The sequence below is a fragment of the Xylona heveae genome (genome assembly GCF_001619985.1).
Source record: "Xylona heveae TC161 unplaced genomic scaffold L228scaffold_8, whole genome shotgun sequence".
Classification (NCBI taxonomy): domain Eukaryota; kingdom Fungi; phylum Ascomycota; class Xylonomycetes; order Xylonales; family Xylonaceae; genus Xylona; species Xylona heveae.
This window is the reverse complement of record NW_017264200.1, coordinates 445,279-469,806: the sequence shown is the minus strand read 5'-3', so window position 1 is coordinate 469,806 and position 24,528 is coordinate 445,279. Positions and strand designations below refer to the sequence as shown.

At 48.7% G+C, this 24,528-nt stretch overlaps 8 protein-coding genes across 8 annotated transcripts; 5 read left to right on the top strand and 3 right to left on the bottom strand.

The window, feature by feature from the left end:
• Positions 1-204: 204 nt before the first annotated feature.
• On the bottom strand, positions 205-1,858 carry L228DRAFT_166927 (F-actin capping protein alpha subunit). The gene is made up of 8 exons (XM_018329437.1): positions 1,529-1,858; positions 1,450-1,468; positions 1,274-1,389; positions 1,125-1,214; positions 1,011-1,063; positions 795-932; positions 399-711; positions 205-288 (listed from the first exon to the last, which is right to left on the bottom strand). Exons 1-8 carry the CDS (start codon positions 1,583-1,585, stop codon positions 253-255), a joined length of 822 nt encoding a protein of 273 aa, XP_018186692.1. The 5' UTR covers positions 1,586-1,858; the 3' UTR covers positions 205-252.
• Positions 1,859-2,132: 274 nt separating this feature from the next.
• Positions 2,133-4,286, bottom strand: L228DRAFT_269535 (hypothetical protein; the record flags this gene model as incomplete). The annotated part of the gene is made up of 2 exons (XM_018335287.1): positions 2,133-2,999; positions 3,057-4,286. 2 exons carry the CDS (start codon positions 4,284-4,286, stop codon positions 2,133-2,135), a joined length of 2,097 nt encoding a protein of 698 aa, XP_018186691.1.
• A 952-nt stretch (positions 4,287-5,238) lies between these two features.
• L228DRAFT_240014 (S-adenosyl-L-methionine-dependent methyltransferase) lies at positions 5,239-6,093 on the top strand (the record flags this gene model as incomplete). Its single annotated transcript, XM_018331197.1, has 1 exon — positions 5,239-6,093. One exon carries the CDS (start codon positions 5,239-5,241, stop codon positions 6,091-6,093), a length of 855 nt encoding a protein of 284 aa, XP_018186690.1.
• Positions 6,094-7,107: 1,014 nt separating this feature from the next.
• On the top strand, positions 7,108-8,990 carry L228DRAFT_166922 (hypothetical protein). Its single transcript, XM_018329436.1, has one exon. The coding sequence runs from the start codon at positions 7,480-7,482 to the stop codon at positions 8,920-8,922; it is 1,443 nt and encodes a 480-aa protein (XP_018186689.1). The 5' UTR covers positions 7,108-7,479; the 3' UTR covers positions 8,923-8,990.
• A 692-nt stretch (positions 8,991-9,682) lies between these two features.
• Positions 9,683-11,801, top strand: L228DRAFT_166920 (SGNH hydrolase). Its single transcript, XM_018329435.1, has one exon. It carries the CDS (start codon positions 10,105-10,107, stop codon positions 11,542-11,544), a length of 1,440 nt encoding a protein of 479 aa, XP_018186688.1. The 5' UTR covers positions 9,683-10,104; the 3' UTR covers positions 11,545-11,801.
• Positions 11,802-11,960: 159 nt separating this feature from the next.
• L228DRAFT_248900 (ubiquitin binding protein) lies at positions 11,961-14,786 on the top strand. The gene is made up of 5 exons (XM_018332969.1): positions 11,961-12,309; positions 12,363-12,495; positions 12,557-12,841; positions 12,897-13,671; positions 13,722-14,786. The coding sequence occupies exons 1-5, from the start codon at positions 12,242-12,244 to the stop codon at positions 14,642-14,644; spliced, it is 2,184 nt and encodes a 727-aa protein (XP_018186687.1). The 5' UTR covers positions 11,961-12,241; the 3' UTR covers positions 14,645-14,786.
• Positions 14,787-15,030: 244 nt separating this feature from the next.
• L228DRAFT_248899 (hypothetical protein) lies at positions 15,031-18,529 on the top strand. Its single transcript, XM_018332968.1, has 8 exons — positions 15,031-15,302; positions 15,374-15,394; positions 15,511-15,642; positions 15,707-15,802; positions 16,644-16,688; positions 16,752-16,928; positions 16,997-17,879; positions 18,056-18,529. The coding sequence occupies exons 1-8, from the start codon at positions 15,218-15,220 to the stop codon at positions 18,378-18,380; spliced, it is 1,764 nt and encodes a 587-aa protein (XP_018186686.1). The 5' UTR covers positions 15,031-15,217; the 3' UTR covers positions 18,381-18,529.
• A 202-nt stretch (positions 18,530-18,731) lies between these two features.
• Positions 18,732-24,303, bottom strand: L228DRAFT_212544 (ankyrin repeat protein; the record flags this gene model as incomplete). Its single annotated transcript, XM_018329949.1, has 5 exons — positions 18,732-19,732; positions 19,803-20,803; positions 20,866-22,916; positions 22,996-23,580; positions 23,665-24,303. 5 exons carry the CDS (start codon positions 24,301-24,303, stop codon positions 18,732-18,734), a joined length of 5,277 nt encoding a protein of 1,758 aa, XP_018186685.1.
• Positions 24,304-24,528: the final 225 nt, after the last annotated feature.

Here is a 24,528-nt window from a genome sequence, read left to right as displayed (position 1 = left end):
CAAGATGCGGTTATCACGTGGCTACTCTTCTTGTGCAAACACATCTCGCGGTTAATTCAGCCGTCTTCACGTGCAACCATACAATTATATAATAACTGTCGGCATCGTCATGGTCGTCGAGTGCTTAAAACCATTACTTATTGGGACCGTGTATAGTATGCCTAACCACAATGATTAAATGCAGCTGTATACGAGAGAATGCTCGCTATCTGTCAAACTTGTCGAGAAGGACACCTGAAGAAGACTTTCCATCTATCGAGGCCTACCACCGCCGATATCTTGACCCAACTGCCGGAGAAGATGCACGTTAGCGACTCAAATCCACAAGTACACATAACACAATTACATGATTGAAGGCCAGCGATCAGAGGTCTAGCAATAAGAATCAAGAAACTTACCCTGTAGCCGCTGATTTTCTCCCATTCAATCTTCTGCCGGGTGATGGGTAGTTGCCTTCTAAGGCTCTTGAATGCCCCCTCGCTCAGGTTGCTGAATGCCCTGTTCAGTTCCTCTTGGTATTTCTTCTCAAGACTGGCAATCTGTCGGATAACTTCTGGGCCCGTAGCCGAAGAGCTAATGGATGAGGTGATGGGCCTATCAGTGAGAAGCCGCACATTGCCGTCTTCATAATAATGCACATCAACCTTGATGTTTCCTTCTAGCTCGCCACTTCCTGGTGTAAACGTATAGATAGATCGCCAACGTCCATTCCTAACCAATTGTTAGTTCAGAGGACTCTTGGGTGTGATGGCTGCCCCTTAGCGATAAGTCTCTATGTGACGGGGTATCCTCACCAGAAGTTGTTGGGGCTATATTTATTCGCAACTAGAACCACCGCGATTGCGCTATCAGAGTTTGTGGGGTAGGCACCGTACGATGAGCTCGGATAATGCTCCTGGGCGTGAGCGGCCAATGCCTTGAGGGTTGATTTGCTATAGCAAAAAGAGTGAGCGGACGTGGCGTCATAAAGTAGCTGCAAATAGAAACCGGATCATAAAGTAGCTACTCACACAAGATCGGCATGCTGGGATTCCAGCACGTACGACTCTACAGCGGAGGACTTCTGTGTTGACAACAACCGTCAGTAGGTTCAATGGGTACTGCGCGAGATCAGGGCAGCGCACTTTGGTGGAGTGATCCACAAGGAACGAAGTCTGGGACTCCACATCAAAATATCTACCATTGCCGAGAGAATTGTAAGGGCTTATTATGACCTTTTCTCATTTAGCTTCAGAATAAAATGTACGAAAGGTACCTCGAGCTGGTAACGCACATCCTGACTGCTGCCGGGAAGCTTGACGGCTGCAAGTTGTTCTTCATTGTACTGCTGGCAAGCGGGGTCGAGAGTCTGAGTGGTATCGGACTGATCTCCGATCAGAGCTTTTATGTCTGGTGAATTTGAATCAGTCAATGAATCGTTCGTAAGGATCGCAGCGTGGTCCTATCTACCGGTAACAACATTCGACAGCTAGATCCGGGGGTCAGCTCCGCACAGGGTAACGTTCAGAGACAAAGAACTTCGGCTTACCTCGCCTGGAGGGGCATCCTTAATAAAGGAGGCAATGGTCCCTTGACTGGAAGACATTTTGAATAATTTCACGTTGTATAAATAGCTAATGTGTATGTTTCTCCTATCACAAGTCGTAGGAGCTGCGTCAAGTTGGCGGAAGCGGAATATCCCGAAGGCTTCGTAAATACAGTGCTCCCGAAGTCCCTACAGCTTACCTCCTCGACCGACGGGTTGGCGGGGTGCGGGCACTAGCGGTCCCGCTCGCAGCAAATCTACAACTACACCGCCAGGAACAAGACCATTTTTGTTCCCAGATATCAGATGCTACAATGTACAACGTCTTTCGACTTCTTTCAAAGATTTCTTCTCTATATCGAAATTGAATTTTCTAAAATCATGGTAAGTGATAGCTGCATGGTTATTCCCAAACACCTAGCCCCAGAATGAATGCCCAGTATATCCTGCACTCAGACACGCGCCATGAGAATATATTGCCAGGTATAAACAGATCCGGTAGGATGCGGAACAAGGAAAAGTGTACAAAATTATGAGACGATGCATAGAGTGATGGATAGTGACAAAAATAGAAAGGGAGATCTTCAAATACGAGTGAGACGGCTCGTCATTCAATGCTCATCTTCATGATACCATCGTTGGTGTCATTCATCCCTTGCAATCCAACTCGCTTCATAGATGTGGCAGTAACACCACTGCTGGCACTGCTGCCGCTATTTGCTCTTTCGCCAGGAGCAGCCCCTATACTTGAAGCTGGAGTTGGCTCACGATTGGCTCTTGCCAAGCCCCACCATGAGCTATCTTTCTGAGCCGGCGATTGTGTCAGGATTGGGCTGTTCTGAACGCTCATTCCAGGGGAAACAGCTCTGCGCTTTAAAGAAGTGGAGTCAAGTTCGTCATCTCGAGCTCTCTTGTTGGCCTTCCGTGGAACTTCGGTGATTGACGGATTCCCAAAAGGCTGTGGCGTTGAAGCACGCGATGATTGCTTCATTTGGGCAACAGCTGACGCAAGAATGGAAGATGAGGGTGGAGTAGAGACAGAGGGAGAGTCCATATTGACATCTTCGCTAGCACCCGAGGAAGCTCCTCGAGGAAAAGACGGAGGCGGGGGCGTGTGCATTCGCTCGTCAAACGAATTCCAGAACTCCAAGCCGCCTGAGTTTTTCATGGCTTGCCTTGAAAAGCTCCCGCGAGCATTAGGATCAATTGTACTGGTAGTCGCCTCACTGTTCATATTATTATCTTCCGGTATGTCTTCGAGCAAGTCATGGAAGCCAGGAACAACTGGCAAAAGAGACGGCGATACGTCTCGAGCGGCGTCACTCGACTGAGATGTATGAAAGGAAGGTTCCAAATCCGGTTCGCTTTCTCGTACTTGTCGTACCACTTCGGCTTCACGTCGGACATCGCTATCCACTGGTGCACCCTCTTCCAATAAAGCAGCACGCACTCGTGCAAACGTTTTTGTTTTTGGCTTTTGTCCATACCGTCAGTTAAAGGAAGTAAAGGTTTGAAACGAGTTTGAACCTACCAGTAAGCTGCCTCTTCGAGTGACAGTTCGCTTGATAACGCCTCGTCTCTCGTCCTTTCCGAGTGCTGCTGGGGTCACTCCATCATTCGCGCCGACAGAACGCATACACTCGTCACTTTCGCCTCCCGAAGAGATATGTAGGTCTTTTGTTCCCAGGCTCAGGCTTTCTCTCCGGGCTTCAATGTCCTTCCTTGCGAGATCTTTTGCAAAATAACCACCGTTAACAGTCTCGATGCTTCTGACAAGAGAAGGCGACCTCGGGCTTGGGCTGCCCAATATACTATTTGCACTGCTTGAACCTTTACGACTCCTTAAGCGGGCTCGCTGAAAACTCATGAAATTTGCTGCCATAGGCGAGCGGCTTCCAAGGATATCATTGCCTAAACCGCTCGGAATTGGAGGAATTTGATATCCATTCAAAGAATTGATGCTGCCACCGACATTTGATGGCCGAGAAGCGGCATATGTCGTATCTTCGGCGTCGTCCAAGTCCACAAAGTCGTCCTCATCCGACGAGCTGCTTGAGGGATCAGAGTCCAGCATGTTGACGCTACCCACGGAACTTGGAATTCCCTTTCTTTCCGAATGCGAAATGGTCGACCAGTGAGATGTTGAACCATTGCTAGGCGAGTCATGAGCACGTTGCGTATGATGAAGTCCCTTGCGGGAGGGAATCATCATGCCCTTTCCCGCCATGGTTGGAGAAGAATCTGGCGAAGACTGTTCTGCCAACGTCGAGTGATGAAGGTTCGTGCAAGCTCGTGAGAAATCAAGACCTCGGGAGCGGCGAGGTAATGTTGACGCGGGAACCCCATATGAGTTCGATGCGTCCAATTTTGGCGATAGAGGTACTTTGTTTATGAGGTTGGTAGCATTTAAGCCAGTAATGTCCCTACGCGGTAGCTGCAATGACAAACCATGGGCAACTGAGCGAGAAGGCGTGCCGGGGGTTGGTTTGATTGTTTGATCATCCTTGAACGATCTCAACGTCTCCTGGAGCTTCGGAGACGTCGAGAAAGAGCTTCCAGCATCCGAGAGCGAACGCCGCTTGGAGGAAAGCCTTGGCGTTGCCTGTTCGCTGTAGACCGAGGAGGAGCCGAGAGGATTGTCTGCTCCAGTATCATTTTGCTCGGCAGATTGCTGCACACCGAAGCTCGAACGCGTCGGTTCCTGTGCGACTTGTAAATCTGCGGTCGGAAAGGGTGATGGTCGTCGAGGTAGAAACGCCATAGCAAAGCCGTTAAGTATTTCGTGAACGCAATCGAGGAACTCTTGGTAGAGAAAGCATGGGTATATAGAATGGCATATTTAAAACTCTTTCACAGAGTCAATTGCTGGTACGCAAAGACCTGCGATATCATCATTCTGGGGAGAGCGGTTGAGGGGCCCCGTCGCCCCTCCGGAAGCCGTGGGCGCCTACCCGACTCGCGTGGCGCGTACAAGCGAAAAGAAACCCGCTCTTCCGCTCGCATCTGACGTATTAGAATCTGAGAATCTGTGGAATTGACGTTTAATTTATGTCCATGAACAATCGTAACATTCGTTCTTGTCTTTACCAGCTGCTATACGATATTAATTTCGAAATACAGTCAATTCTAAAAAATTAGTCACACCTCCATACTCTCACGACTCGATTTCTGGACAATTAATCCAAAATGTACTAATCCACCTTAGCTCGCCGCTCCATAATTTCGGCAGAATCGGAAATTCAATATAGAAATGCCTTTATTTATGCTGTTGAGAGCTAATTTATAGCAAGAGATAATTCTTCTTCTTTTATGGGGCTTTTGCTTTCTGTCGCGCGTGTCATTGGCCCCCTTATAGTCCTATGTATGCTGGCAGATGGTTTGCAAGGGATACGATTACTCTTTTTCAGAGACGAATCAGAGTCGGTATCACAAGGCAATCTAGCCAGCGAATTCATCTGTTGCTATTTTTGTACTTTGTGGGTGCATGTCCGTTAAGTCCGCTTTGTACAAAACCTTCCGCGGTCTAAGATCGCGGAACCAGCACCGTTCTCAGCTTAAAATCGAATAATTGCCCCACACTGAATGTGTTGTCTTATCTACACCAAGACATTTTTTTACGACGGCAAGAACAACAATTGGGTTTGTGTGGCTTGTACGCAGTCTGGACGGTGGGAGAATATTGCTGAATCCTGTACTTACCTTCTCGGACCACAATGGCAAACACCGGTCAAGCGAGTAACTACAAGCAGGGGTATTCTAGCCAGACTGTCGCAACGCAACAAATTCGCACAGTCGAGTCGGAGGCTGCTTTTCTACTACCATACATCAAAAGGACAGACTGCATTCTCGATGTCGGCTGCGGCCCTGGTACCATTACCACAGGCTTTGTCAAATATGCCAGTGAAGGAAGGACAATCGGCATCGATATTTCGGCAAATGTCTTAGGCAGGGCCAACGCAGTGGCTGACGATGCCGGCATTCCCAGAGAGGGGCCGGGCTGCATTATCTTCGAGGAAGGCAATGTCCTGGAAGGGCTCGCGTTTTCGGACAATACATTTGACATTGTATTTTGCGCTCATACCTTTGGGTACATGCCGCCACCGGACATGCCACTCAAGGCACTTAAGGAGATGCGACGGGTACTGAAGCCCGGAGGAATCTTGGCCACGCGTGATACTGTCGAACAGCACTTTTACCCGCGGAGTGTGGATCTCGACCGTCTCTGGGTGGGGAACTTCCGCCGAGCGGTGCTAAAAGGAGATACTAAAGCAGACCTTTCACCGCCTGTTATGCCGGCTTTGTTTCGTCGCGCGGGATTCGATACTGATGGCGGCAAGGTTCGTATCGGCACTGGAAGTACGGTGTTCTCGGGAGCAGACACTCGACGGTGGCTATCTAAGCGTGCTGAGAGCCAGTTGCAACCCGGTGATCCCTTATACCGGAGCTGGCTGGAGGCTGGCATCACCGAAGACGAGATACATGAGACGCTGCTCGCCTCGAGAAAATGGGCCGAGACGGAGGATGCTTGGTATGCGGCGTTGCAGTGCGAGATGCTCGCCTGGAAGTAGCTTAACGAATACTTCCCTTGGCCAACGAGCAAGCCCTGAAGTTTAACGCGAGCATAGAAGAAATTTGAATTGTCGGATATGTTTACCCATCGATTTAGTGAACTGTGAGGCTTGGATCTGTCAGCGGAATAAAAAAATGCCATCATATTTCGTTGAGCAGAGCAGAGCTCATTTAAATGGCATGAAAACCGAAGATAACACCCAGCGGTACTCAGTCATGCCATCTCCATCCTTTATTCCGGGATATAAGAATGTCCTCATCGGACGCCGCGGTGCTTGCTCTTTCTTTAGCCCACACGCTGATGGACTTTTCGCGGAAGAGATTGGCATTTATCGCAGCTAGCCTGGGCGAGTGCATTTACTCGGGCCGATGTCCCCGTGTATGGCCCTCGAAAAGTTATCGAGAACTGGCAAGATTCTAGCCTCAACGAAGCAGACGTTTTGGAAGACTGATTTTGGTCGTGATTTTAGTCGTGATATCAATCCCATTGCATGTATCTCTCAAACGGATAACCTGCGCCTGCCGCCGCTGTACCAGGCTATTTTCGCAGGTTATACAGGTGCAGAAGTGAATGAGCTTTTTGTCGCAATAGACCAACACGGCATTCATCCATCCCGCACATTGCTGTCCACTTTACCTTGACCCTCTTCAATCTATCCTTTTCGGTCAGAACCAGATGCGTTTGGCCAACCAGACCTCCACGCGAGGCGTTTTCGACCAAAGTTCAAACACGCTGTTTGATCTTCTCCTGAACTTCAAGGGCGACGGAGATGCGACTTGACTGGTACTCATGGACGAAATCAATTTGCTATGATAGAGTCACCTCCTCAGTCATATCAATGGCAAGGAGATGTGATTCCTGCTTTGAGGATTATTACGAGTACACTAGAGTAATAGTATCAAGGCCCGACTGGATTGCGGTCCGAGCGGGACTCATAGCATGCGCTAAGGAACCACAAGGCTAAGTAAATTAGGGAGTAGCTTTCAGCACAGGCCAGGGGTTTTGCAACAGGCCATCAAGAGACCCGAGCGTCTGGATGGACTTTGGTCCCGCTTCTACTCGCCTGAACCTCCACCCCATGCAAACAAATGCTGTTGTAGATTTTCCGTATCCATGTCATCTCATCTAATGACTCAAGGGTATATAAATTATGAGTCAAAAAAAATATCGAGCTCTTCTCGGTCCGATCAATACCGCGAGCACCCCGATATCGCACTTATGCCTCCGCAGCGACAAAACTGGCGGTGTATTTGTCTGGTACCCTCCCTGAGGACCACCTGGGTGAACCATTCCATATAGAGAGCCCCGATGCCACGTACCCTCTCTTTTGATTCTGGAAATTGATTCAATCTGATCTTGGCCGTTCAATGTTTGTCATTCCGCCATGGAACATCTCCCGACAGAATTACGAGACATTATAACGAGCCAACTCTCAATCTCTGATCTTTCAGCCTTGTCTCGCACTTCGAAATGTATTCGTCGACATATTGAACCGCTGCTTTATCGCAAAGTTGAATGGACGTGGGATGAATCCAGACCGCATCCTCCCTTTTACAAACAAGTCCGAACAATCCTACATCGTCCGGATTTGGGCGCAAAAGTTGAACGAATCAACCTTCGCGGAAAAAAGCCTCGGATTGCGCAAATCAAACGCGGAACCATTTATCGCCCAGACTACCGAGTCACAAGTGCTCCCTCAACATGCGTATGGAAAGACGAGGACTGGAGTGAGACGTTCTGGACGCGACGAAAAGACCTTGAAGCTGGATACTCGCTCATCAACTCTCTACAACTGTCTGCGGGTACAAGCTATTTTTGGAAAGAAGCACTCGACCAAGGCGAGGTTGATATGTTCCTTTCCTTACTTCTTCTCCATACCTCTGGCCTGAGAAGCCTTTGCCTAGGTCAAGATTTTCAGAGCGATACTCGCTACGTTGGTGTGATTTTAAATCGTGCTCTAAATGGCATGTCTGGTTTCCACCACTTCGAATATCTTGAGACTGTCGAGTACTGTACCGATATGGGCGACGCGCGGTATGAAGATGATTACACTGCCGAAGAGATACGAAGCTCCGTCTTGTTCACTGCCGACCTCGATCAAATCCTCCCGCTATTTTATTCGCCATCAATTCGCAGTATCTCAATGGCAATACACAAGACTGAAGTGTTCTGGCCTAGGAACGAAACGCCATGTTCGGCTCTGACAAGATTAGTTCTGCATCACACTCAACTCCGAGAAGAAGACCTAGGTCATTTGTTGATTGCAACGCCTAAACTTCGGTCACTCGAATACCATGTCTTTGCTGATGATGATTCGCGTAATGCGCCATTTCGCTACTCTCTTAATAATTGGCTACTGTGCTCAAAGCTTAGCACTGCCCTCAGGCACGTACGGCATTCACTTAAGCAGCTTTGGATTAGTTCCAAAACCATCGATTATCAGGGCATAAGTGATTGCGGACCTCCATTGGGGAGATTAGAACCAATGAAAGATTTCTTAAACTTGGAGACGCTGGCTATTCCCGCTGTACTACTTGGTGGGGAGTGGAAAGACAGCCCCTTCCACGTCCTTGCAGAGTTTCTCCCGCCAAATTTGAAGGAGCTTCGTCTTAGTGACGAGGCGACAGGAGATTGCGCGCATTTTGAGATGGGCGATTTAATCTTGCATCTTGAGCATTACTTAAGAACTTCTCGTTCCTCGACCCCTTCATTGCAGAGTCTTACAGTCAGAACCGACAGGTCTCGAGCTCCAGAGTTGCAGCAGAAATTGAAGGGGCTGGAAAAAATATCGGCAGATGTTGGGATCTCTTTACAATTAAAATGCTAATTCACCAATAGGGAGATTCTGATTATCCATATTCTTGTGCTCCATCTCTGGATTCTGAATATGCCATTGTTGAATGGCTAAAATTTCGCCGCAATCTACCGAAGTTCGGTGACCGACCTCGCCATGTCCTTGGACTTCTACACGGAACATTGTACGAGAGCCTCCTGGATATACTCCCAAATACCAGCGAGAGGCACGGGTGGCTTGGCATTTGCCTCAACCAAAACGAGGCTTCCGTCTTTTTTGGTCAAACTTGGAAAGTATAGTTCTTTCCAATTATTAACAGCGACGCTCATGAACCCTGGACGTTCACTATCGTTCGGTAGGAGTACTTTCATGTCCTGGTATGCCTTTTTCACAAGCGTGGCAGGCTGTCTATCGGTGAGGAGCTTTCTACGTAGCCGTGGAAAACTGGGTGATATACAGAGGCTGGTGTGGGCTTGGCGAATACCCAAAGGGCCTTGGCAAAAAGTTAAGTCGAGCCTCTGGACAAGAACCTCTAGCTTGCTGGAACATTGCGTGGATTCCACTATAAGGCTCTTTAGGCATGGCTATTCATACGAACATGAAACAGCCATAATCAGAAACCTCGGATGTTTGCGGCCTCGATGGCCTGACCTCGACAGTTCTGCAATAAAAGCATGTCGAACAATTGCTCGAGCAGGAAGACAGCTTTCAATTAAAACGAGACGACATCTTGAGTGTGTTTTAATTTGCTAAATCGGTTGTCCACATTTTATTTCTTTTCAGAGACGGTTGCAAGCTTGCAGAAAGCCACTATCGGTTGTCGCGCCCGGGGTCAATCGACAAAACCTTCTCATAATATGCTCGCCATCTGTCTTCATTCGTATTGAAGCTTGCACATACATCAATTTGAAGCCATTCTTTCCTGAAGCGTTTCAGATACATTGGCTCAGAAATTTTGGGCAATTGCGCTGTCCTAGGACACGATGATGCATATATAACTTACAGCACTGTTGTTTTCCAGTGTCCTTTTCCCCATCTTTTCATAGATACATTCATTCGCTTTGAATTTTTACTCCTCCAATTTTTCTTGAATATTCTTGAATTATGGTATATTTCTTATGATTCTCGATCAGATTGTGGAATATCCTGAACCTACACGTTCTTTTCTTCTTTTTCTTCCAAAAGTTTCAAAATAAACCTCTCACCGAGGGCACGATGGACGGGTTTCGGTGGTTATATAACCTCGCTAAGGCCTTGATCGCCTTTCACTTATTCGTCTCTCCCGCTACAGCCGCGCCACAAATTCATACTTCGACCTATCCGCGCCAACTTCAGGGTCAGGATAACGATACAAATTTTGAAGTCCTTCCATTTATCAAAACCTTCGCTGCAGTCGGGGACTCTTATTCTGTAGGCATAGGGGCTGGTAAACGCCTCGAAGGCCTGGGTGACTGGTACTGCTCTCGGTACGACCATTCTTACCCCTACCTGATCAATGGCGACGGACGACTCGGGAATGACAAGGATCGAGAGTTTAAATTTTTGTCCTGCTCAGGAGCAACGATCCCTGATATTACGGAAACACAACTGGGAGCGCTGGAGGACGGAAGCCAACAAGTAATCACCATTTCTGGGGGCGGAAATGATGCCGGTTTTGCTCACGTACTTAACGGGTGCATTTACCAATGGACTTACGGGACCCAGAAAACCTGCGATAAGAACATTCAACAGGCCTCGGATACGCTCAATAGTGCTCAGTTCTCTGAAAGTATTGACAATCTCATTAGTCTGGCTAAGAAGAAATTGAGTCCGGATGGACACATTTACTATACCGGCTATCAGCAATTCTTTGCGACAGACGATCGCCAGTGTGACAAAGTGAGCTGGTCTTGGCTTTTGGGGCCCGATAAGGAATACCTGACATTGGAAAACCGCCAAAAGCTGAACAGCTTAGTCAACCTCACCAATTCAAAAATAGAAGCAGCCGTGAATCGAGCTGCGGATTCAGTGGACTTTGTCAGCGTAGACAAGTCTTACGGGGAAGCACATGGCCGCTTCTGTGAGGCGGAGTATCCAGAACCGGAGCCAGACCGACCTGGGCTTCTCCTGTACGAATCGGACACGGAAGACCCGAAAAGTAAATATGCAAGGTTTGCCAACATTTTGCAACCCGAGGCAACGGGATCTGATCTGGTCATGGCGGACACGTTTGAGGGACAAATCGAAGCCTTATACCAGTCTTATCTTGCACAGCAACCGAACGCTACTAGCCACCCAAAGATTGGCCTACCACCTGGTTCTCTAATAAATATGACGACGAATATCAAATTCTCACTACCATCTAATTTGGCGACAACTGTCACTGTATCCAGAAAGAGCGCTTCCCATTCAAACGACACAATCGCGAAGAATGTTACTCAGCCAACCAACAGTGCAGACTTTGTCGAGATCCTGCAACACTTCAATGCCACGACTGACCAGAAAAATCGTCTGTACTTGAGCGCTTTTCTTCCCGACTGTCTCAAGAGGATCTTCCACCCACGGCCGAGAGGCCATCAGATGATGGCTGACGCCGTAATTTACCACATGACTGTGCGCAATGCTAACAAGCTCAAAGAGCCTGTTTCTACAGAGAATGTCCCGGTCAGAACATGAGCTATAGTATGGGCAATATAATGCGTCCAATAGATCTCTAAGTGTATCATATCAAATCTCTATTCAGTAGACTTGTGATCCATGTAGCAACAGGGAGTTATACATTCGAAGGGTTACAGTTATTACCATTCTGCAAATTACTATGCTGAATTGTGGAATGAAATTTAAAAAGCATTTCTTTTGACAGGAATTATATCGATCTATTGCGAACAATACATTAATCTTGTACGGAGATAGTGGTCAACATGACAGCGGAGTATTAAATAACTAACTTATCAGTTGGTTGCTGCCTCGTGATTAAGTAAGCCGGATATCTGGATGTTTGCCTGGGCGGCAATCCCCGTCGAGCTCCATGGTGGCCAAGTGACGAAGCTCACAGTCTACACAGTTGTTTGATAGCTTGCTATTCCTTCATTACCATTTCTTCTCCTTTAAGACAATAAAGATACCCTCTTACAAGGGAGTCAATCAGTTCTGAACTACATTTCGTTCCCTTTCAAGTTCGACTGGCTGTACCAGAAAGTTCCTGAGTGGAGAGTTGCGACTACACTCGTCCAGGACTATTGCGACTGGCATGACCTCAGACTGAGCAGAATCCAGTACAGTACTTCTGTTAAGGAGCTCACCAACCCTTTAATTTCCACTATATTCCGCAGGTCTGGTTCATACCAAGGAAATCTGTGTCCATCACGATATAATGGCGGGGTGGTTCAGTTCGAGCTCGCCTTTGGACGAGCAGATTGAGCGCGCAACGTCCTCCAGCTTGTTGGTCTATCTCTCAATTTCTCTTTATAGCTCTGGCTGACTCTATTATGTAGAGAGGATATAGCGCTGAGTCTGGAAGTCTCGGACATGATACGTTCAAAAACTGTCCAGCCAAAGGATGCCATGAGGTCACTGAAGCGGCGAATTGGAAACAAGAACCCCAATGTTCAGCTTGCCGCACTCAAAGTGAGTTTCTTTGGCATCGATCGCAAGCTTTAAATCATGCCCTAATGTCTGAAATCTCCAGCTCACGGACACCTGCGTCAAAAATGGAGGCTCGCATTTCCTGGCCGAGATCGCGTCCAGAGAATTCATGGACAACCTTGTCTCCCTGCTCAAAGCCTTCGGAGGCGCAGCAACAAATGAAGACGTCAGAAAAATGATCCTTGAACTGATCCAGTCCTGGGCTATTGCAGCCGAGGGGCGATCTAACCTATCTTATATCGGCGAGATCTATCGTGGCCTACAACGTGAGGGCTTTCACTTTCCCCCGAAGGAAACTGTGGCAAGTAGTATGCTTGATAGCAGTGCTGTAAGTGCACATCGGATATGTCGGCTGCTCGAACTTTCACTAATCATTGTTCAAGCCCCCGGAATGGATTGACTCGGATGTCTGCATGAGGTGTAGGACCCCATTTAGTTTCACCAACAGAAAACATCACTGTCGTAATTGTGGCAATGTCTTCTGTGGTTCATGCTCCAGCAAATCGATTCCCTTGCCACATTTAGGCATAATTCAGTCTGTTCGAGTCGATGACGGCTGTTATGCCAAACTCACAAGCAAATCCCGCGCGACACCCGGTCTTGAACAAGCACCTAGTTGGCAACCTCCAGGTGCAAGAACTCGTGCGCCGATGCAGCCTCGAGATGCACGTGTTGAAGACAGTTTTGACGAAGATCTCAAGCGCGCTCTGCAGATGAGCTTAGAGGAGGCTAAAGGGCATTCTGGTTCCGGTTACGTCCCCCAATCGACAATTCAGCCGCAGAAAAGCCCAGCTACTGCGAATGGCACTTCAGCTGCGCAGCAAAGCAAGGAAGAAGAGGACGATCCGGAATTAAAAGCAGCGATTGCCGCATCTCTTCGGGATATGGAAGAACAGAAGAAAAAACATTCGGCCAATCTGAAGCAGCAAGCTTCCGCCAATAGTGATTCCGCGAAATCTTTTCTGCCTCGAAATGACTACGAGCTTACACCCGTGGAAGCTGAAAATATTCACCTGTTTGCAGCCCTCGTTGACCGCCTCCAGACTCAACCTCCTGGAACAATCCTGCGTGAACCCCAGATCCAAGAACTTTACGAGAGCATTGGATCCCTCCGCCCCAAGCTGGCCAGAACATACGGTGAAGCTATGAGCAAGCATGGTGAGGATCCATTTATTTGCCTACTTTCAATTCAGCTAATTTAGTTTCAGATGCTCTTCTTGACCTTCACGCCAAATTAGCAACCGTTGTACGTTACTATGATCGGATGCTGGAGGAGCGCCTTTCGAATACCTATAGTCATCACACTCTTGGAGGATATGGAGCACCGCAACCACAACAACAGCGCGTATCTTCCAATATCTATCCAACTATACCAGCGACCGCCCTGAACGGTTCATCTGGTGCTGAGGGCTTCTATTCTCCAGTCTCCTCGCCCAGTCTTTACGCGCGCCCACAATCCACATTTGGCGGATATTCGGCGCAGCAAACCCCGTACGCCGATGTTGCGCCAGTGCCTGCCGCACCGCAATCCCAGTTACCGCCTGGCGGCCAACAGCAACCGGGTTATAGTGCCATCCCTTCCCAAGCCCCACCCATGTCTCAACCATACCCTGGATCTCCCCATATGCACCAAAGTGTACCTCCGTCTGAACAGCCACAAACCTACCCTTCTCTGTCTCATGGTGCTGCGGCAGCACCACCATCGGCACCATCAGCACCATATGCGACGGCTCAACACTTACCTGATCAGGCTCCTGGAGGCTTAGAAGCAGCCTCTTACTACCATCATAACGATGCTAATCAAGCATATGCCCCGCAACTTCCGTCAGATGTTCCTCCAGCACCCCTTTCCCATCAGCACACTGTCAGCGCTCCGCCCTATCAATCTCCTGAACAAAATTATCAACCCGTCCCTCCTCAGCAGCAGCCAGAGGCGATACAGGAACAAAACTGGTGGCAACCACATCAGCCACCTGCGAGCCAACCATGGCCACAAGCACAGCAACAACAGCAACCTCTGCCGCTGCAGAGCTACAATAATACTGGTGGCTATGGCCAGGATGCCTTTCCTGCTGCGCCCCAGCATCAACCGCAACCCAAAGCGGTAGAAGAGAGCCTGATAGACCTATAACGAGCTTTTCGGGATGGCGTTGGACGCAAAATGCACATTTTTCTCCTTCTGAAACCTTGCGACTTGTACGAAATCGTCTGGTTCTGATCTCGAGTTGATAGCGCAGATTTTTGAGTTTCGAGCGCTTGTTACCCTCTGTGTCATGATCTATTATACCAATATTTTCAATGTAGTTATCATAATGTTGCAAACTTGTCACATATTTGAGCAACTTGATTGTAAATTGAAGCAAGGAGAGGATATCTCAAGTGATGAAATTTTCGAAAATGCCATCTCCCTGGTTCTGTGTGTAAGAATGTGAAATTATTACGGTCAGGGTTATATAAAACTACGGGGTTACTTGCTCCCTGAGCTCTGGCTCGGCCCCACGCCCTGACGCCCAAGCTTAAGCGATGACCTCACCGAGGGGAACACTATTCGGTGCCTGAACTGATTGAATGCGATTATTCTCGGAATATTTCTTGTATCGCCATACCCGCCTCTAAATACATAGTATTTACTTTGTCTTTACTGCGGCCAAGTATACTTTCGTTTTTGATCACATTCTGCATTAGTGACTTTCGATACACAATAATGTCAAGACATCGAATCAAGAACGTCGACCTTGATGAAGACGACTTTTACGATAGCGGGGAAGATTATGATGATGGCGACGATGGTATGTTCAATCTCCAAACCACATTCATATGAGGTGGGACCCGCGCTGACCAGTCAATTTTGACCGTGCAGGCTTAACCGTCGAAGACAGAGGTGTGTCAATCCCGCGTCGCTTGAATGTCTCAACCTAAACAGCCATAAACTACCTTCGAATTGTCCTCCACAGCCCACGTACTCGATAGCTAATTCCTCCTCGATTCTCTTATCAGAGCAGCTCTCGCGCGGGACAAAGCAAGTTCGAGACGTCCTAGGCCCAGATATTGCGATCACGGATCAAGAAATACAAGAGACGTTATGGCATTATTACTACGATGTTGGGAAATCAGTTACTTGGATATTGAGTGCGTATTTCGGTTCCATTTGGCGTGTAAGATGGTCTTTTCCCTGTTTTCTGACTGCGAATAGATCAGCGAGCATCGTCACAACCAAAAGGCTCGAAGAAGTCAAAGAAGGAAACCAAAGCAACTGACACGGTTGCGACTCCCACAAAGAAGGCTGAAGGTGGGTCTGTCCTTTTTGAAACCCTCCCCAATTTTCCAAGTATGTAGTGATTTGCTTGGGAAATACTCAAACGAGAGCTTGGGAATGCCAATGGTGCGTCATGCTCTATACTATCTCAACAGCGCGTGTTTACTTTGAAGCTGATTTTCTGGACCAGGCGCTATCGACACCTACCCCTTTCCGATGTATCAGCCTGTGTGTACCGAACCGTTTTCTGTTCGAGATTTCTTCAAAGACTCGCCCTGGCTGAAGGTCCCTCACGATCGTCTGGGTGAGATTTTGGTTGAACCTCTTTATCCTCGAATGGGCTTGCTAGGAGGCTCGTCTTCAACGGGCGGAAAATCGAAGCTGGCGGCTTTAGCTGCAGCTAGGAAAAAGAAAGAAGAGGAGAAGAGATCACAGGCAACGGCATCACAAGGCAGTGAGGGATCACAGCAGAAGTCACAGTCAAGCTCTGTTGCGATATTAGGCAGATTGGGTGGCAAACGAAAGGAAGAAGCTGCGTCAAAAGCAGATGAAGATACAATTTCACCTGCTTTCCCAATACAGGGGGGAACACCCGACAGCAAGCCCGTTGAGCCCCCAAAACAGCCTGCAAAAGGCCCTAATCCTCCCCCCTCATCTCCACAAGGGGCGTTGAAAGAGGCCTCAAAGTATCCAACCCCGCCAGAACAGCAAGCAGACTCGACGGACCTTAAAGGATATCCTTCAAACTTTGCCAAAATAATGCTCGGCTCACAGCTGGATAGCTCGCGCACGGTTGAACCAAGCTCTCCAGATCAATCATTCACTCTGCCATACGTACTTGAAAAAGTTGATGTTGAACTGAATGATTTCGCAGGTCCGAGTCCAGACGATCTTGTAACAGCTGCACAAAGCGGCAAAGGTAAGTTACCTTTGTAAAAAAAAAAGAAACAATAATTTTTTCAATAAAATTGACCAACATCAGGTGGCAATAAAGCCAGCAAACCTTCTACAAAGCAAGCATCCACAGAAAAAGAGAAAAACGAAAAGTCCGCCGTTGCGCCTGCCGTCGAAGTTCCCAAACCCAAGAGCAAGAACATCAATGTCCTAGCAGAATACGAAAAGTCAAAACGAAAGAACGCGGCAAACTTTGTTGTCATTGGTAAGCACCATTGTTCTCGGACATAAGAGGAATCAGGGGTCCTTTTCTTACTAATATGACATTGCTAGGCCATGTTGATGCTGGCAAAAGTACACTTATGGGCCGACTGCTGCTTGACTTGAAAGTCGTTGACCAACGAACAATTGACCGCTTCCGAAAAGAGGCCGAACGTGTCGGCAAGTCATCTTTTGCATTTGCCTGGGTTCTCGACCAAACGAGCGAAGAAAGAACCCGAGGAGTAACCATTGACATTGCAACGAACAAGTTTGAGACTGAAAAAACAAACTTCACCATCCTCGACGCCCCTGGCCATCGCGACTTCATTCCAAACATGATTGCAGGCGCAAGCCAGGCCGACTTTGCAGTGCTCGTGGTAGACGCCAGCACCGGTAGCTTCGAGTCCGGTCTTAAGGGCCAAACCAAGGAGCACGCCTTGCTCGTCAGAAGCATGGGAGTTCAGCGGATCATTGTTGCTGTCAACAAGCTTGACACGGTAGGCTGGTCTCACGAACGATTCCAGGAGATTGAGCAGCAGGCATCCTCCTTCCTCACCAGCGCGGGCTTCCAGCCTAAAAACATCTCATTCGTCCCTTGCTCCGGCCTCACAGGCGACAACATTGCACACAGGGCCCCCGACGGATTGGTACCGTGGTACGAGGGGCCAACTCTCGTGGATGAGCTTGACAAGTCCGAACCCGCGTCCAGAGCGCTTGAGAAGCCTCTGCGTCTCACCATTGGCGACATCTTTCGTGGCGGCATCCAGAACCCACTCTCCATTTCTGGCCGCCTTGACGCCGGTCACTTGCAAATAGGTGACCCAATCGTCGCCATGCCCAGCGGCGAGACCGCATACGTTAAAGCTCTCGATGTCGATGAAGAACCTGCCGAATGGGCCGTCGCGGGCCAAAATGTCGTTTTGCATCTCTCTGATATTGATCCTATTCACCTCCGGTGCGTTCTCCCCCCCTCTCCTCCTGTTCTCCTTTTATTCTTATTCTCTTCCATTTTCCATTTTCCATTTACTTCTTTCCCCCCCCGTTTCCTTTCTCCCCTGCCTCTTTTCCCGCGGCTTCAAATACGTAACAACACTTTACGCCCGCTAACTTAACATCTCGTCAAAATTACAGAACAGGCGATGTCGTATGCTCACCTACATCCCCCATCAAAAACATCTCGACACTTACCATCAAACTCCTCGCCTTTGACCACATCACGCCCATGCACATTGACGTTCACCGCGGCCGATTACATACCCCCGGCCAAATCACCCAACTTGTCGCCACCCTCGATAAATCGACCGGCCAGGTTCTCAAGAAGAAACCAAAGCTCGTCCAGCCCGGCAGCGTCGCCCGCGTTGTCGTCCAGCTTGCGAATCCCGTCCCCCTCGAAGCGCCTAGTCGCATTGTTCTCCGATCAAACGGCGAGACTGTTGCCGCGGGGCTCCTGGAATAGGTGCATGTGTTGATATCACTGAGAATCAAAATTATTTTATTTTATTTCATAAAAAAAATAGTCATTTCCTTTTGATTGTCGGGCTAGATCTCAAGATGTATATCATATCATCTTTTATGCTCTACATGTATTTCTCAAAATCTAGACGGAATGAATAAAAAAGACAAATTAAAAAACAACCAGATGAAACCATCTTATGCAATGGGTCGCCATGAATTGCCAAGCTGATTTGATATAAGTTTTTGTGTAGTAAACACATACCGCATCTAATTGATGTAATAGATTCCTTGATACAAAAGTGACCAGAATACAAACCCCAAAGTAAGAATTAAAAAAAAAAAAAAAGATTCCTTACAACCACGTACTGACTTCATCGCTAGTGCATTCATCCATATTGATATCACCATCGGCATCATCGCCATTCTGACTCTTCCTTTCCGACGATGCCCTCTCACGATCTTGCGCGCGGGACAGTCGGGCCGCGAGCTCATGGGCTTCAGACAGACTAGCCAGTTTTCTCGGCTGGGGAGAACGCGTGCTTATTTCGAGACAGGCTTGATACGTGCGCTCAACATTACTTCTGTCATCTTTCGGACCCTTTTCGTTTTCGGAGGAGTCTCTGGCGTAATCCTCATAGCTTTTATCAAGGGCGTGACTTCTTTGGTTATTATTATAAGTTTGAGCTGTTGGAATGGAGATGTTCGAAGCATTCTTGACGAATTCTCGGACATGGTAGTCCTCTGCCATTTCGAGCGGGGTGCGGCCGGTGGCGTTTTCGCGGTGCACGAGTTCTGGGCGATGAGACATGATGAGGGCGGCGGCGTTGGGCCAGCCGTTGCGGACGCAAATGTGCAAGGGGGTGTCTCCTTCGCTGTTGAGGACCTCGAGGTCTTTGCCGCGGCTGTATTTGAGCAGGAGATCGACGACGGCAAGGCCTTCTTTTTTCTCGAGCTCTGACTGGTCGGACGCCGTGAACATGTAGCTGACAAGCGGAGTCTGCGCGCCTTGGGCCTCGGCTGTGCGTTCGAAGAAGAGGCCAGGGAGGAGGCGCTTGTCGATGAGATCGAGCATTTTCTGGACTCGGTCTACTTCGCGGTCGTAGTTGTCGGCCAGCAGCTGATGGATAATGTTGCGTCCGGTCTTGTCGCGTGTGGTCTGGTCGGCGCCGGCGGCGATCAAGGTGCGAGCGAGAGTGATGTGCTTGCGGTAGAAGGCGAGGCTGAGAGGGGTATATCCGACTTGGGATCTCGTGTTGAGAGATTTGGGGGCTACTAAAAGGAGATAGTTCAAGAGAGATCGTTGGCTGTCGCTGTCGTCATCCCTCACGACGGCACAGTGGGCAACAAGGTTTTCTATGGGATCGGGCGTTAGTTTTGAATATCTTGGGGGTTGGAAGAGAAAAGGTATAAAGTTGAGCCTTACTTCTAGTGCCGAGCCAGGATGAGATCAATTTGTCCAGGCTTTGCGAACCCCGCAGTAGAGCCTGGACCCGCACGTCGTCGCGATTCTCTTCTAGGTACTCCTTGTAAAGACGTGCGGGAGCGTCGCTGAAGAACCATTCGACTGATTCTATGCATCCTGCATGCGCGGCTATAAGCAGCGGGGGCCGACTGTTTCCATTCTTCCATATGTTCTCGTTCCTTCCATGCTGAGCCCAGTCTGCACGCTTGCGACCATAGATGCTTAAACCTTGATAGTGTTTAGGTTGCGTCTTGATCTGGGTGCCGAATCTTCGAGAGAGCGAATCAAGAGGGAGACCAGCACCTGAGATTCTAATCATTTCTGCCAGTGGGCCAATAGCTCCTAACCGGACGGCCGCTTCAAAATCGTCGTTGCCCACCTCGTACAGATGTGGCTCATCCTCTTGTGCCAAGCGTGCAGCAAATTCATTTCCGATACTCAAAATGTATTTGGTCAACTCAGCGTCGTTCTTCTGAATCGCATACCTCAGAGGATTCACGTAATTCTGCCACCCCTCAAAACCCGGAAGGATATTCTTGGGGAACACTTGCGAAGAGTCCTGGTCTGAAATTCGCGCTGCCCAGCAAAGCATTTCCGTGGGGCGAACCTTGCTCTTAACAGTTTTCGATACTGCGCCAAGGTCGTCAATGGTAAACTTCTCGTCTACCAGCTCGCCATAAATAGGCACTTGATCACCCTCTTCAGAGTCAGAGTCGTCCTCGTCGTCAGCCATGTTGTACTGTTTCCGAGGTTCTTCCGGCGGCTCGAATTGCACGTCCGCAATGTCAAATATGGCCCGTGCCGCACTGAGATGGCCGCGCATGATGGCAATGAAGAATGGCGAGAACCCTCGAGAGTCTTTAACCGCCACCATAAGAGGTGGGTTTTCGGCGTTTGCGCCCCAATGAGCCAGTGTCAGCAATTTGATAGTCTCAATATCTCCCATCCATGCCGCCTCGAAACTGTTTCGCATTGATCAGCTGCCCTTGTCTCACCAATCTTCTAGAACTTTGGGTTTACTTACAGTCGCTTGTACCCTTCTTCTATTTCCTCTGTCGTCACGGAATTATTGAATCTGAATTGAACTTTGAAGGGCGGGGATTTCCAGGAGGAGCCCGCACCGTCATTCGAAGGACTGCGCCTGGTCGGCTCAATGGACGGGTGCAATTCCTTGAAAGTCTTGGCGCCCTTGGAAACTAGGAGGGATTCGAGCTCTTCAAAGTGCTTGATGAGTCCTTCAATAAAATGCTTCTTCTGCGTGATGCCGGGATGCTCGTGGACCTTTTTATGCTCGTCTTCATATTGCTTTAATTCGTCGCTATAATGTCTCCTTTTAACCGCAACTTGGTTACAAGCACTCCAGTAAAGGTAGCTTCCCTTTTGAAAAGGCGATAGGTAATGATCATCGTCTTGCAACTCATTAGGCTTGGAATGATGGACACGTTCCCCCTTATAACTTCGGAGAAGGTTCAAACGGGAGCGGAGAAGGTCCAGTATAGTTTCGCCGAGCTTGTACTCCCTGTCGTTGAGATTTCTTATTACCTGGTGGCCTTGGACTGTGAGGCTATTGGGATCCACGCCGTATTCTAAGAGTTTCAGGAGACACTCGGGAGATTCGTCCTCAATTGCAATCTCCGCTGGCTGCTTTACGCTGGTATAAAATTTCCCCTTTTTCTCCTCGAGCGACGGTATATACCAGCTGTTAGGTAGATCAGGGAACGCTTTGGCCCAATCTTCATAATTGACTGTTGGGGATGCTCCGTGATGAAGCAACTTTTCCAGTGTGATACCGTCATGTTTGAAAACAGCTGTTACGAGCGGCCGGCTGTAATGGCCGCCCCAGGATTGTGTCTGAGATATGTGATTGATGACTCTCTTTGCGGCCGGCAAATCCTCCTGCAAAAAGATGTCCAAAACTTTCTTCTGTTTCAGTGCAACAGCAAAATGAAAAGCGGAGGTGGCCTTCGGATCCGCCTGTCCTGAAGATGCACCTAGACCGAGCAAGGTTCGAACAAGAGATTCTGCCTTTTGGTCCGCGCGTCGCATTGCAAGTGTAAGATTCAGAGCCACACCTTTTGCGCTCCAGCTATGCTCCGGCGGCGGCTTGGCCGGAACCAGTAAGTCTGCTCCATATTCGGAAACAAGAAGTTTGAGAAGCTCTTCATGAGCATGTAAAATTGCTAGATGCAGAGGCGAAACCCCGAAGTCCCAGGCCAGTACGTTGATATCGTAAATATCCGGCTCGTCTTCTTCGTTCTCAATCTCATCAAGCTCCATATCCGCAGTAGGCTGGGGTGAGGAGGGGTCTATCTTGACAAATGACCCCTCGGTATTGACCGCAACGGATTCCTTCTCGTGAGAAGTTATCTTATCGTAATCTTCATCTTCTTCAGCCGCCTTTTCGTCGGCGGCAGTCGAGTTCGCATTCTCAGCCACTTCCCTTGATTTGAGAGCCCTGCGAGCCTCTTCTTTCTTCGCCTCCTCTTCTTCATTCGCCTCGCTTTTATCCAAAAGGATTTTGACCATGGCCTGTTCCCCTCTGGCTGCTGCTAGATGCAATGCCGTCTTGCCATCAACCAACCGCGCAACGAGCCTTGCGCCATGGTCGATCAAGCATTGCACAATCTCGACAGTCGAGGACATGACGGCTAGGTGCAAGGGAGTGCGCCCGGTGTAGTCTCGCCGATTTATATCAATATCATCGTTGCTGCACCACTTCTCGACATAAGAGAGATTGCCCTCGACAATAGCCTGGCAAAGTAGTGCCGTATCCCCAAGATAAGCCATTGCAGTCCAATCATCTGTCGTGATGGGATTGAAGCTTCCGACGCTTTGTCGTCCTGGATCATCCTTGATAAAAGAGATGTCCCCAGAAATATATATCTTGCTATCGACCTCGGCTACTTCCTTTTCTTCGTCTGTGACCGGCACAGGACAGGATCCGCAGCAGTCGTGCATAATTTCATTGATAAACCCAAAAAAGAATGGATGGCGATGAAGGTGCACTTCTCTGTCTGTTTGTTCATTCCATTCGGCGTTGAGGAGAAGATCTTTGGTATAAAGAAGCCTCTCAATCTTCAGAGCGTTCGTTAGACTATTTGGTCCCGTCTGCCTCATCTGGGAAGCAGGAATGTAATATGACGGAGTGACTTACCTTTCGAGCGTGAAACTTGGGACCATAGGGGACGGAAAATGTATGATAAGACGAGACATCCTCGTCATCATCTATCCAGTCTGCAACCTCTTCGTCTTCATCTTTGATGTTGCCTGAAATCATTCGTTTTCTTCCCCTGGATCGATCAGCGTTTGGCCTACCCCGTTCGCGGCGTCGTTGATCGAGGTACGCCTCACGATCGCCTTGCTTGGGCAGCTTTTCCAGGAGAAGCAGACGAGCTAGACCCTTGGTGCTGGCAAAACTTCTTTCGAAAATGGTCGGATCGATCCGAGAGCGCTCTAGATCGGGCCAATAGACCTCAAATCCGCGTCGAGCGTATTTGGACAGCCGATTTTCGTAGGACGGAGAACGTCGGGTGAGATCGATGGTATTACACTGCGTGACAAATGAGGCAAGCGCACGTGGTGATGCGTAGACTTGCTTCCCATCATAGGCGACACAGGCGCAGTCGACGTCAAAGCCAGCAAGAATCTCAGAGACAGAACGATAGAGGCGAAGCACAATCTGAACGTGACGAACGGGATATTGAGATGCAATGGTAATCGCATGCTTGGTGCGGACAGCCTTTTCAGCAGGTTAGTAGTAAGTTACCGGAATGCATATATCGCTTTTGAAAAGTTGGAGATGCAGAGGAACCTAGTTGCGTACCGTGGTCTCAGACAAGATAGCATCTCTAATCTTCTGATCAATTTGTTTGATTTTCTCAATTGCCTGCTCTTCATTCAGACCGTAAATAAAGAGATCGACATCCGAGGCCGGGGCGAGCTTCTCGTGGTAGTATTCTCGGAGCAGGCGTTTGGATCCTTTATACTTTTCTGGAACTGGAAGAAGGGCGGTTGTAACAGCACTGCCAGCAACCACCACATTGCTCCAGTCCATATCGGCCAAAGATGATTCGCTGAAGATGCCGAAATTGGTGCGAAAATCCTGAAGCGTTGGCACCACCGCAGAAGAACCATTTGGCAGCCGGGCATCATCCATTAGAGGCATCATATATTTTCCCGTCTCTTCTGGCGTCTCTGCTCGCACATTGCGTGCTCGAACCTTGGCAAGGCCTTCATGTCCAGCATAGATTGGCACCAGGTTCACATGGTTGTCCTGAGCAGCTTCGTGCGTGGGCTGCTGCGAGAAGACTTCTCGAAGCTTGGATTCATAGGCCTTGAAAGGCTCAACCAGATCAACCACACGATCGTTGGGATGCTGAGAAAGATATGTGATAAAGTCCTTTTGTGGAACAGGAACAGAAGGAAGCTGAATTGGTTCAGAGGGTATCGATGGAGTGGCCATTGCGAAAGAGCAAAACAATTATTGATGCAATAAACAACGATTCAAAAAACACAATTGAGCAATGATAATCGAATGAATTTTGGAATTGACGACGATGAAGAAGAAGTAAAAAGCAGCCCGGATGAAGTGAATTTATATAGAAGCTACATGTTGTATTTCCCTCGCTCACTGTGGAAGCTAAGGAGCTATGAGAACAGACCATGTCGATCTGACAGGCAAACGCGG